At 37.1% G+C, this 12,507-nt stretch overlaps 1 protein-coding gene across 1 annotated transcript in view; it reads left to right on the top strand.

Annotated features, from left to right (window-relative positions):
- The window catches only part of ome (dipeptidyl peptidase 4 omega), a 49,883-nt gene that overhangs the window by 22,160 nt on the left and 15,216 nt on the right, over nt 1–12,507 (top strand). Inside the window, 1 exon segment of the mRNA XM_068302461.1 lies at nt 7,815–7,896. Within this exon segment, the coding sequence (XP_068158562.1) occupies nt 7,849–7,896 (48 nt within the window). The 5' untranslated portion in view covers nt 7,815–7,848.

Genomic DNA, 12,507 nt, shown 5'->3' with positions numbered 1-12,507 from the left:
ACAAGTTTTCAATAAGGCTGCCAAAGTGATGGGTTTTCAGCAATCTGTTGTACCTCCAATCTGTCTCAGCTTGTCTTCTCTGGACTGGCTTCATTTGTTTTATCAAAACGCTTTATCTATGTATACGCTGTTTTGTCCAGCCAATCCCAATCTTTACTAGGTGCTTTAAAGATATGTTAATGGAAACCAGAGGGCCGGGGCTAACTTCGACCGCGTCAAAGTTTGTATACCCTTGCAACTTTTTTGGTAACTCTATCCTTACCTATTAGCCATCAATGTGGAAGAACGTTTTATCTAAAAAGGCTTAAGCTTGAGAAAGAAAGGCCTACAATCATAGGAAATAACGAAGATATTGATCAAAGTCACTGTTTTCCACCGATCGTTCCTATGGGAGCTATATGATATAGTCACCCGATCTTTATCAAATTCGACACAGTCATTAACAGAAATTTAATTTAAAAACAATTACGTTAAAAGTAACGAAGTTATTTACAAAAGTCACTGTTTTCGACCAATCGTTCCTATGGGAGCTATATGATATAGTCACCTGATCTTGATCAAATTTGGCATAGTCGCTTATAGGCGTAGTAAACTCTCTAATATTAAGTTTCACGACAATAGCTCAGAAAATAACGAAGGTATTGAGAAAGTCACTGTTCGTGACTTGCTCGTTTGTATGGGAGCTATATTATATAGTCACCCGATCTTGATCAAATTTGGCCTACTCGCTTATAGGCGTAGTAAACTCTCTAATATTAAGTTTCACGACAATAGCTCAGAAAATAACGAAGTTATTGAGAAAGTCACTGTTTGTGACTTGGCCGTTTGTATGGGAGCTATATGATATAGTCACCCGATCTTGATCAAATTTGGCATAGTCGCTTATAGGCGTAGTAAACTCTCTAATATTAAGTTTCACGATAATAGCATAGAAAATAACGAAGTTATTGAGAAAAGTCACTGTTCGTGACTTTGGGGTTTGTATGGGAGCTATATGATATAGTGGTCCGATCCGGCTGAATCCGAGATATACAACGCCTGCAGTATATACAAGCCTACGTGCAAAATTTCAGCTCTGTAGCTCTTACGGTCTAGGAGGAGTTTGCGTTGATCCAGACGGACGGACGGACGGACGGACATGGCTAGTTGAACTCGTCTCGTCGTGCTGATCAAGAATATATATACTTTGTATGGTCGGAGATGCTTCGTTCTATGCGTTGCACACTTCTGACCAAAATTAATATACCCTTTTTGCAAGGGTATAAAAATGTAGTTCCTTGTCAGCTATTTATACCGCCAAAAGATGTTACTGTCAAGTCTATTGTACTTGCAGTTAGAAAGCCATATGGTGGATTAATTAATTTAGTTTAAATAATGCCAGGAAGGCAAAGTAAATCAGACAGCCATCACAGCACACAGCTCAATGGCAAGGAACAATGATTACAGAATGAGCATGAAGAATGTACATTCAATGGCACATAAGTACAAATATCGTGAAATGCGACGAAGGGTGCTTATGAGTTAACAATGCGCCTATTGTTCAAGATTCAATATTTAAGGTTTGGGATGGACCCCATAGTGACAGGACAATTTAATTAGCGTTGTTGCTCAAATTGTTAGTGGGAACTAATTAAAATGAAGCAAGTATGTCGACTCTTCGACTTGGGTATACCATACACCAAGGGAAACAAATATTTCAAATCTCGAAAACTAAATGTATGTCTATTAAATTGTTTTTACATGTTTCATAGTATGTGCTATCTCGCTCACTCTACGAATACACGAGCACTCTAGCGCCGCTACTAGCCAACGGCCAATTCTGGCCTTGTGGACCGCTTAGTAAAATACGTTCATACGCATATTTTGCATGTTTCTAGTCTGATTTCAATAAAATTTGGTAGTTTTGTAGAAATAGATAAGATTAATTAGTCTGCCGAATTTGAATGCGATAGTCAAAAAAATACAGGAGGAAATCGGTTTTTTCTTAATTATTGAGGCGGAAGTGGGCGTGCCAAAATATGAAAATATATATACTCTGCGCGCATACTAAGCCAGTAAACATACTAAATTTGGTGACTTTAGCTTTGTTTGTTTCTGATAAAATCAGTTTTGTTTAATTTGCGGGGGCGGAAGTGGGCGTGGCAAAATTTTTAAATAGCCAGTTTCTGCGCGTCTATTAAACTAGTCTGCATACCAAATTTGATGTCTTTAGCTATTATACTTTTTAAGAAAAACAGTTTTATGTGATTCCTGGGGGCGTAAGGGGGCGTGGCAAAAAGTTTGAACAATTAATTTCTGCGCGCTAACTAAACGGGTATACAAACTAAATTTGATGTCTCTAGCTGTTATACTTTTTAAAAAAAAATAGTTTTATGTGATTCCTCTCATAGTCTCCGAGATCTGCGTGTTCATACGGACGGACGGACGGACGGACAGACGGACATGGCTAGATCGACTCGGCTGTTCATCCTGATCAAGAATATATATACTTTATAGGGTCGGAGAAGCTTCCTTCTGCCTGTTACATACATTTTGGCGACTTTAATATACCATTTCACCCTATGGGTGTATGGTATAATGAGCGATAGTGATTCGTTGCGCCAAATCTAGGCGTGACTTTGCCAGCTACTATTGTCACTCGTCAACTTTGCTTCTTAATCTTATTCGTAGCATTAACATTCCACGTTGGTGATGTGGGCAAAATATGTTTACTTTATTTTTATTTTGTTCCGTTCTTTTATCTTATTTTTCAACTTCAACCTCAAATTGTTTAAACTTGTTAGTGGGCCGAAAGCATTGAAAAGACTTGAAGGCCGCGTTTTGCCTGAAGCATACTTTTCACATCTTCAACCCTTTGGATTGTAACGACGACAACAAAAATTCTTGTTGTTTCCTTTCTAGTTGTTCTTTAAATTGCACCCTACCAAAAAGTGCTAAGCATCAGACGCTCCACTTGCGCGAGTGGGAGATGAGAAAATAATAATGAATTTGTGGCATACCACACAAGCACTTTATATACCAGTTCTATCTACCATAACATGGGCCAGATTTAGTCCACGTTATCAACAGGAGATGCATCACCCAAACCCATGGCCTACACGCAGCACACACACATACTGGCACAAGCTCATCCATATGTGTTGTGGCAGCTAATATGTTGGCTGACTGCTGCCTTGGTGTCGCCTGAAAAATGCACTGACATGTGCCACAGCTGCTGTGCTTCCCACAGTTTCCCACCTCCCTTATTGCCCCTATCTAGTGCGGACCAATTGCTTTCGCATTCTACTTTTAAAACAAATGCCGGGGGCGTGTTGGTCCGTACTCCCAACCGCCCCCTATTGTCGGGAATTGGACTTTCATAACTTGCAAAACAAAGAGATTGGGGAAAGAGTCGGCTTGGACAAGGCAGAATGGCATATAAATTTCCACAAAGCCAAACCCGAAGTAAAGCTTCACATTTTCCAAAATTTATAGCCCATTCCTAACATCATACACATACAGACATACATACATACACTGCCATGCAGTTGAATAGGGACACGATTTCTTATTCTACAAATTGAGAACTTTTTACCAAAAAGAAAAACAAACTAAACAATGTCAAACATATTTTTTAGCAAACAGTATCTTATTAACTGAAATGTTGAAAATGGAAAATTAAATTGAACCCATCGGTTCCCTATTGCGCGGCAGTGTACATGCACATGTTTATGTATACCGTCCGCTCACACTTAAAGCTATAGCAAAATTTTGTCCAGTTAAGATTCATTTACATATTTGCACTCAAATACGATTCTCGATCATTATTGAAAGTGATGAACTAAGTAAAAATTTCACGTATGTACACACCTTTTTATTCAAATTTAGATAAGAAATAAGGTGGTGATGACATAGAGGGGAAGAGACATTAAACTGTATAAAATGCCATTCTACTAAATGATCCTCAGATTCCTCCTCCAAATTGACTACGATTGCTGACAAGAAATTTAAGTTGTGGGTGTTTATACGGTGGCCGATATAAAAGGTCCTTGAGTTATCCCAAAACCTGTTAAAACAAAGGACTTGCATCCTCCTCTTAAAGGAAATGACAGACCCAACAATAAGTGATTACGGCCACCTGCAGTATCCCCAGGACTTAGCTTAAGTACTAGACCAAGAAAAATATCTCAAACTTGTTGTTAGGCTCTAAATTAAGAGTAGATTCAACAAATATATTAAACTCTAAAAAGAAAAAAAGCAAAGTTTAAATGTGTAATAATCTCACCAATATGTGGGACTTGGTATCTACCTTGTTAAGTATACACCCCACCGCACTATAACCTACCCTGTCCATCTCGCGTAACTAACTCTGAAGTTATTATTTTAACTCTGCCGATTCCTATCCGATGTTTACAAAGAAAAGAATTGCAGAGGGCAGTCATTTTAGCATTATTTCATCAGTTTTTACAGAAATAAATGACACCTTGTTTGATTTGGTTTTTCAAGATATGGTCAAGTATTAATTATTAAGTAAAATTATTATTTGGGGATATCCTGAAAATTTTGAGCATGTCGTTTTTCGTAGTTTTAGAAGTTTTTTTTGGAAATGAACCCCATAAATATGAAATATGTACTATGATGTTGTGGTACTTACTTTCACGCCTACAAATGACAGTATACACAACAAATATAAGGTGCGTGCAATCGGTGAGTGGGACAAAAAATGCAATATTTCGTTTTCTCCTTTCCTCTTATATTTTGGTTGTAGACTGCTTCTGCGATAACCTAAGAAATAATAAAATGATCACAGGTTTTTCCAGTTACATTGATTTTTGGAAGACAACGTTGAGTTTTTGAACGAAATAGGTAAATGGAACAGATTGCTTTGCATTCATATGTGGTTAGATAAGCACATGAAATCGGTACTTTCAATAACAAATATTGTTAAATCTTTTAAAATTAACAAAAACCAGAGGGCCAGGGTTCTGACAAATTTTAATTTTTATGAAAATCGCGTCAAAAGTAAATCCGAGATATACAACCCGTGCAGATAAACAGTCCTACATGCAAAATGTCAACTCTGTAACTCTAACTGTCTATGAGGAGTTTGCGTTGATCCAACGACCGTGAAAACTATGGAAGAAACCTTTGTTCTAATAGCCCAATATTGATTGACAACCGAATATAGTTGGTCAAATAGGAAATAATTGATCTCTATCGATATCCAGGAGATGTGTGCAAATTCCTGCAGTGATCATATATTGCTTAGCATAAAGCTGCTCGTGCCAACAAATACAAACTTTAATTTAGTTGAACCCGATGGGTGCCGCTATTATCTTCGTGCCCCAAAACAAGTCCAAGTGCATGGAATTCCTGTTTATTGAAAGGACTATTTTCGTCCATTTTTAACAAGATACATAGGCTATTTAGTTGGTTTTGGTTTTTTATTTTCAAAAAAGACACAAATTAACAATTTGTCCCAGTCACTTATTTTGTTTGAAAATCTTTAGATTTAATTTTTTTCTAATTTTATTCTAAGCTGTAAATGGGCTTAATTATATGGACTATATGTATATGTACTAATCGGTTTACTTGTCATGGACAGCAACGCGGTGTCCCACTTACTTATTTCGCGCACCTTATGTACTTGTCCATAAAGGTTGAGAAAAAGAAGTTGCTTGATAACCAATTTCTTAAAACTCAATCGTCTTGCCTGAATACGCCACTCTTTAAATGGAATACGCTCGATGTATTGACAAAAAAGATACCCACCCTTCATTTGCTGGCCTCTAGTTTCATAAGGTAGGTGGATCTTGGGCTTCTAGGCTTACTCCTTTTGTGTCTTTTCCTCATTTTGCATTTCATTGGCTGTCAGTTGCCATTTGCAGCTTTCTGCTACTGTTACTCGCATTTGACAAATGCACAAATGAAAAATCAAATAGTCGAGCAAAGGAGCAGTGCAGATGCTTCAAAGGCATTAGCAGGCAGCCCGACAGGATGGCAGTAAGCAGACATTCTGATATACACATAGACGGCACAAATGAAAGGGCAACTTCTCTGTCTGATATATCTATCAATAGCAAGACAATTTGTCAGTTGCGTTTTCTAATCCCACTCCCTGGCTGGGACAACAACAAATTGCTTGCCGCTTTTAAACTCATTAATATTTAATGAATTTGCGCAAGGAACATCTGTGGCTACAAATACCGTTAGTGAGAGGCCCTTTAAGATACATACTTCTGTGTAAGCGAATTTTAAGTTTTCTAGATGAGTCGGCCGTTTTAAATGCCATTTAATTGATAATAGTCCCGCATCCTTATATCATTAGCTCTTTATAATAATGCCGAAACTGAAATGAATAAATACTTAAAATATCTTATTGCAGAGATTCGTTCTACAAATTGCATCAAAATTTTTTTAAATTAATCGTGATGAAATTGCTTTTACAGGATTTCAAAAGCGCGCGGGCTTCTAGTAGCGCAGAATCGTATCATTTGCAGAAACTAACATCGACAAACTTAAATATGAAACGGATTTTTAATTAAATTTTTCTTATCTGGCAACTAGAAATGCTAACGACTGCCCATCCTTGGTGACATCTACGGATAGCAACAGAGATTTCGCCACTGGGGGCGAGGGGCACACATGGTTATGGAAATTACGATAAAGGTCACAGAACATTTATCACTTGTTCTAGTTCTCTTTCTGTATATTTTCGGGACCTTTGGGTTTTCCCTTCCCTTTTTGGCTTTCGTTTTGGTTGCGGTCTGTTTGTTTTTGTATTTTTTGTTTTATCTCTTGGCTTTTTTCTTTTACTTACCTATATATTTTGTGTACTGTCTGTTTACATAAAGCTTATAGCGCGGTCTCCATTTCCTCGACACAATTCAATTTATTTGGAATTTCTTATATGTTTGTACATCTGTATGTATTTTCCCTTTTCGTTCTTTGAGCTTGAGTTAGCGTCTGGGATAGGGATGTAATTTTGGGCTCGATTTCTAGGGTCTCTACTTTTGTTTTTCTTGCCGCTTAGGACTGGCAACTGAAAACCGCAGACAAACAAATATTCTAAGACAGGGATAGGCACAAAGAGAGATAGAGAGAGAGCGAAAACTGTCAATGTATGTGTGTGCTTTTCATTTCGCAAAGTGAAAAGTGAACAAATTTTGTATAAATCGCTCAAACGAGCGCAAACGTCGAACTGATGAAAGGGAAAGCAAACCCAGGAATAATTTTTCATTTGCATTTTTTAAAAAACGAGAGATAGAATCTAGTTTTCACGCTCTCGAATTTACCTCGTGTTAACTTCGAAATTGGATATGAAAATGAAGTAAGTCGTCTCGCCGACTTCGGTATACCATGCACCAATTGAAAAATGTTGAATTTCCAAGACCAAATGTATTCCATTTGTATTGGCCACTATCATCTGTTTAGATGCCTCAAAGCAGCCCGTCTGTGGGAAACATACTTATGTATATGTATGTATATGAAGGCATACTACATACATACATATGTATGTATGTATGTACATATGTACATATAGTAATAATGAATTAATCGCATTTTGTAATCTAGCGAATCAATAAATCTGTAAACAAAGAAAATTTCTAGTGAAAGGCTCAATGCAGATTTACGATTTAAATCTACAATTCTATTGACCTCTTCCGAACCCGGACATTAGAAAAGGTTTAACGAATATTGTTTAAACCAGAAAGAAATACAACAAATAAATGTGTAATTGCAGAATACATAAAACGACCAGTCTGCACATGAATACATAATATGTATATTAAACTCTAATTAATCCAAACCGTATTATTTTCCTAATCTCAAAGTGATACAATAAATTGTTAATCAAATATTAATAAAATGTCTGGCAACGATGTTTCGGTGACTGAAACAGCACAAAGCGATCAGGTATGTACATTATTTGGCTTTTGACATATTTCTCCTACTCTATCCACCTTAAACCCCCCAAGTCTACTCTATCCGAATCTCTTTATCCGAACAGAGCAAATTGAATTTACTGAGTTTATTTGTTTTGAAAGCTGCTTGCCTTCACCAAACCGGCAACATAGCAACTATCCTTACAAATGATTTCATTTCATTTAAGCTTTCAATTCACTTAGCTTTTCAATTTTTAATTGTTTGGCATGAACTGATTTTAAAATTGAAGTTTTGATTCGTAACACATGTTCGGACAATTGTTTGTATTGCATATTTCATGATGAACACCATTGCACAGCCAAAATACTTAGTTGCTATAATCTCGTACACTTTAACCATCTGCATACATGCATCATATGTACATACATATACATATACATAAATACATTTTTAAAATGTCTGTTATCTTATTTTATTTTGCATAAATTATGAGGACATAAGGCAATTTTTCTTTTCTTTTTTGAAAGTTTATAACCAAATCGTGGAGCTTCACTCCTCTGTATGTGGTGTTTTGGATGTGTGAGTGTGTGAGTGTGTCCGTCTGTCCGTGGGTTTAATTGTGTGTATGAACAAGCATTATTTATTATAGGCACCCATTAAAATTTAAAACCAGGATATAAATTTTCCATATAACAATTAGCTAAGCATAAGGCTACGGCCGTATACATACATACCTGACATTAGATATCACCTTAGATTCTACTGATGATGGCAAATTATTCGAATACGAATGGCGATAAAAGTCAAATGCAAAACATTCATTTCAACACCGAATCATTTCATCTGATGTTTATGTCTGCATCCTAATGAATGCATAATATAATGGCTGGCTCCTCTTTGATTGGGCACTTAAAATAGTTTGCAACTCGCCAACATTACATTCTTGACACAATGATCAAGTGTTGTAATCAAGTAGGAACACATACACATCGACTTTTTCCAAGGCAAGTTGTTTGGTATTTACATATCATTTGGGCTCGACAGTTGGCCAAAAGCTGTGGGGTCACCTCATTATACCAGCCGGTATCAACTAGAACTGCAAGTGGGACTGAAGGATGCAGTGCCAGACTTAGCCAGCGCGCTGTTAATACAAAGTAAAAGATCACTTTCCAATGAAAAAGTTATGAAAAGAACGAAAATCGCTTAGCAATTTTGAAAATAATTAGCCTGGCTAAAAGTTTAAAGTACTTGTAAAAGAATACCTTTGGAATATGGGCTAATCCAAAGTAAAGTTAAGAATTTGGTAGAACTTTTCAAATATAACTTTTCGCCAATTCACCCATTTCGCTGAGACTGGTAAACTAATGAACAATGAATCGACCTTTCAGCAATCAAAATATTTTTTAACGCGCTTGTAGCATTTGCCCTTCCTGCAATATGCCTAATCCGGCACTGGAAGGATAAGAGGCAGATATGACACAGTTTTCAGTTTCCTGGGGTTTTGCCAACTGGGCTAACGATTTGTAGCTTTGCCGTTTTCTATGTTATGTTCATTCATTCGAGCCTGGTCCGCCAGTCTGTGCCAACGATTCGGGGTCGTTATTTGATCATCATTAGCGATATGAATCGGTAAGGACCGTATATGTGGGCGCCTTCTCTCGGTCGCTCTGTCTCCGAATACTGATGTCGTTTTATTTTGCTTGGTTGCACCCAAAAAGACAGTAAAAAGGAATGAAAAAATAGGAAAGCCCAGCAACAAAAGTTTTGTTTGCCCTTTTGTGTGTTGTGCTTGACTTGTTTCACTCTTTGATATAACTCGGGGCCCTAAAACTCACTCCCTGTTCCTAAGGGAAAAATGGGGTAGATGTAGGTAGAAGGGGCAACGAGCAGCCACGGTATTTGGTTTTCCAGGAAAGTGTAATTAAATAAATGCGGTAAGCTCGCCACCAAATCGAGCTAATTCATTTGGCGCGAAGACTCACTTTTCTTTGAGTTTCTGGGCTTGGCGCTCGTTTTGTGCATTATGTGCATATGTATGTACATACATACACGTAGACATGTCAATTTCCGTATTTACTTGATGAGCAAAATTAATGTTTTAGTTTGGTTATATGAATTATAGGACTAAATCAAAGAGCGCAGTTAAAGTTGAAGACTATATTGCCAATAGAAAGAGCCTCCATAAAATAAATTAATATATACACATTCACTCACAACATATGTGGGTATTCTTAATCTGCAACAGATGCCAAGAAGATATAATCATGTCCATATGTTTCACCGTAGCTCAACAGCCGTCAGTATGAAAATTGCTTCTTAATATGATACATATATACATATGTATGTACACACATAGGTCAAATGAACCATTGGTCGAAAAGTCTAACTGAAGGAAATGTTTGTTTCTTACAAATCTAAACTCTGCATTTTGCACCTTTTCATTAATCTATTAGACTCTTAGTGGTAACTGTAACTCTAACTGTATGTATGTAGAACATCAGTACTTTATACACAAATCAAAAGGTAGGTCATTCCCTTAGCATTAGCCGAAGAGAAAGAAATGTTTTTTATACCATACACCAGGGGTAGGCACAAAGAGAGCCAGCTCAAGCTGTCAGTGTATGTGTGTGCTTTACACTGCGAAAAATGAAAAGTGAATAAAATATGGCTCAATCATGGCTTTGAGAACCAGCACAATCGATGATCTGCTGCAAGAAAATAAATGAGAAAACAACCCCCAAATTAATTTTTTCATGTGCATTTATCCAACAACGCGACATAGATGCGCTCGAGTCGAAATGCTGCAACAGACTAATTCTGTTTTTACGCTCTCAAGTGCACTTCGTGTTGACTTCGGCATGTACACAGATGGTAAAACGATCATATGCCGAAGAAAAGTGCCCGCACGGGCTATGGGTGCCTACCTCTGCCATACACCCATAGGGTGAAATGGTATGTTAAAGTCGCCAAAATGTATGTAACAGGCAGAAGGAAGCTTCTCCGACCCTATAAAGTATATATATTCTTGATCAGGATCAACAGCCGAGTCGATCTAGACATGTCCGTCTGTCCGTCCGTCCGTCCGTCTGTATGAACACGCAGATCTCGGAGACTATAAGAGCTAGAGCCACCAAATTTGGTATGTATACCCGTGTAGTATGTAAATGTATAGAGGTAATTGGAATTTTGGCCACGCCCCCTTACGCCCCCAGGAATCACATAAAACTATTTTTCTTAAAAAGTATAACAGCTAGAGACATCAAATTTAGTTTGTATACCCGTTTATTTGGCGCGCAGAAATTAGTTTTTCAAACTTTTTGCCACGCCCCCTTACGCCCCCAGGAATCACATAAAACTGTTTTTCTTAAAAAGTATAATAGATAGAGACATCAAATTTAGTTTGTATAGGAATCACATAAAACTTAAAAACTTTTTCTTAAAAAGTATAATAGCTAGAGACATCAAATTTGGTATGTAGACTAGCTTAAAATTTTTCACGACCACTTCCGCCCCCGCAAATTAAACAAAACTGATTTTATCAAAAACAAACAAAGCTAAAGTCACCAAATTTAGCATGTATACTGGCTTAGTATGCGCGGAGAATTTATATATTTTCACATTTTGCCACGCCCACTTCCGCCTCCATAATTTAGAAAAAAAACCGATTTCCTCCTGTAGTTTTTTGACATTCGCAATCAAATTCGGCAGTCTAATTATTCTTATCTATTTCTGTCAAACTACCAAATTTGAAATCGGACTAGAAACATGCAAAATATGCCTATGAACGTATTTTATTAAGCGGTCCACAAGGCCAGAATTGGCCGTTGGCTAGTGGCGGCGCTAGAGTGCTCGTGTGTTTGTAGAGTGAGCGAGATAGCACATAGTATGAAGCATGTAAAAACAATTTAATATGTAGGTACATTTGGTTTTCGAACTTTGAAATATTTGTTTCGCCTTGTGTATGGTATACCCAAGTCGACGAGTCGACTTACTTGCTTCATTTTTAGATAGAGACTAACTAATTATTGGTTATGAGTAAATGCATGTACAAGTGACACATAGAAAAAGTTTGCAACATAATAATACACTTACATATTCACATATAACCGTCGATGACTGCAAAGCATACACACATTAATATACCCTTTGGCATAGCCGAAGTTTGGTCTTCTACGTGCATCGCATAGAAGAAAGCAACTTCGACCATAGAAAATAGATGTATTCATATTCATTACGACGAGACGAGTTTAAATAGCCAAGTCCGTCCGTCCGTCTGACCGGAAACCGGAAGAGCTACAGCGAAATGTCGCACTTACAATTCGTAAGTCTCGGATTTAGCCGGATCGAAACACTATATCATGCAGCTCCAATAGAAACCAATAGTCACCATCTGTGACTGTTCTTTATAAGTTATTTAATGTCTAATTTATTCTAATAAACCATGAATGATTGCCTGTTTAAGTGAGGTATAATGGCTGCGTAAAATTTCATCAAAATCGGATGACCATAAACATACATATGTATCTCATATGTGTAGAAACGATGGGTCAAAATATAATTTTGGTTAGAGAAACTAATTATTAACTTTTGTGATTATCACCAAACTAGGAAATAATCCATGCACATAAAAAGTTTTATCCT

This window comes from Drosophila tropicalis, unplaced genomic scaffold, assembly GCF_018151085.1.
Source record: "Drosophila tropicalis isolate 14030-0801.00 unplaced genomic scaffold, ASM1815108v1 contig_993, whole genome shotgun sequence".
Lineage (NCBI taxonomy): Eukaryota > Metazoa > Arthropoda > Insecta > Diptera > Drosophilidae > Drosophila > Drosophila tropicalis.
This window is presented reverse-complemented; position numbering and strand designations above follow the sequence as displayed.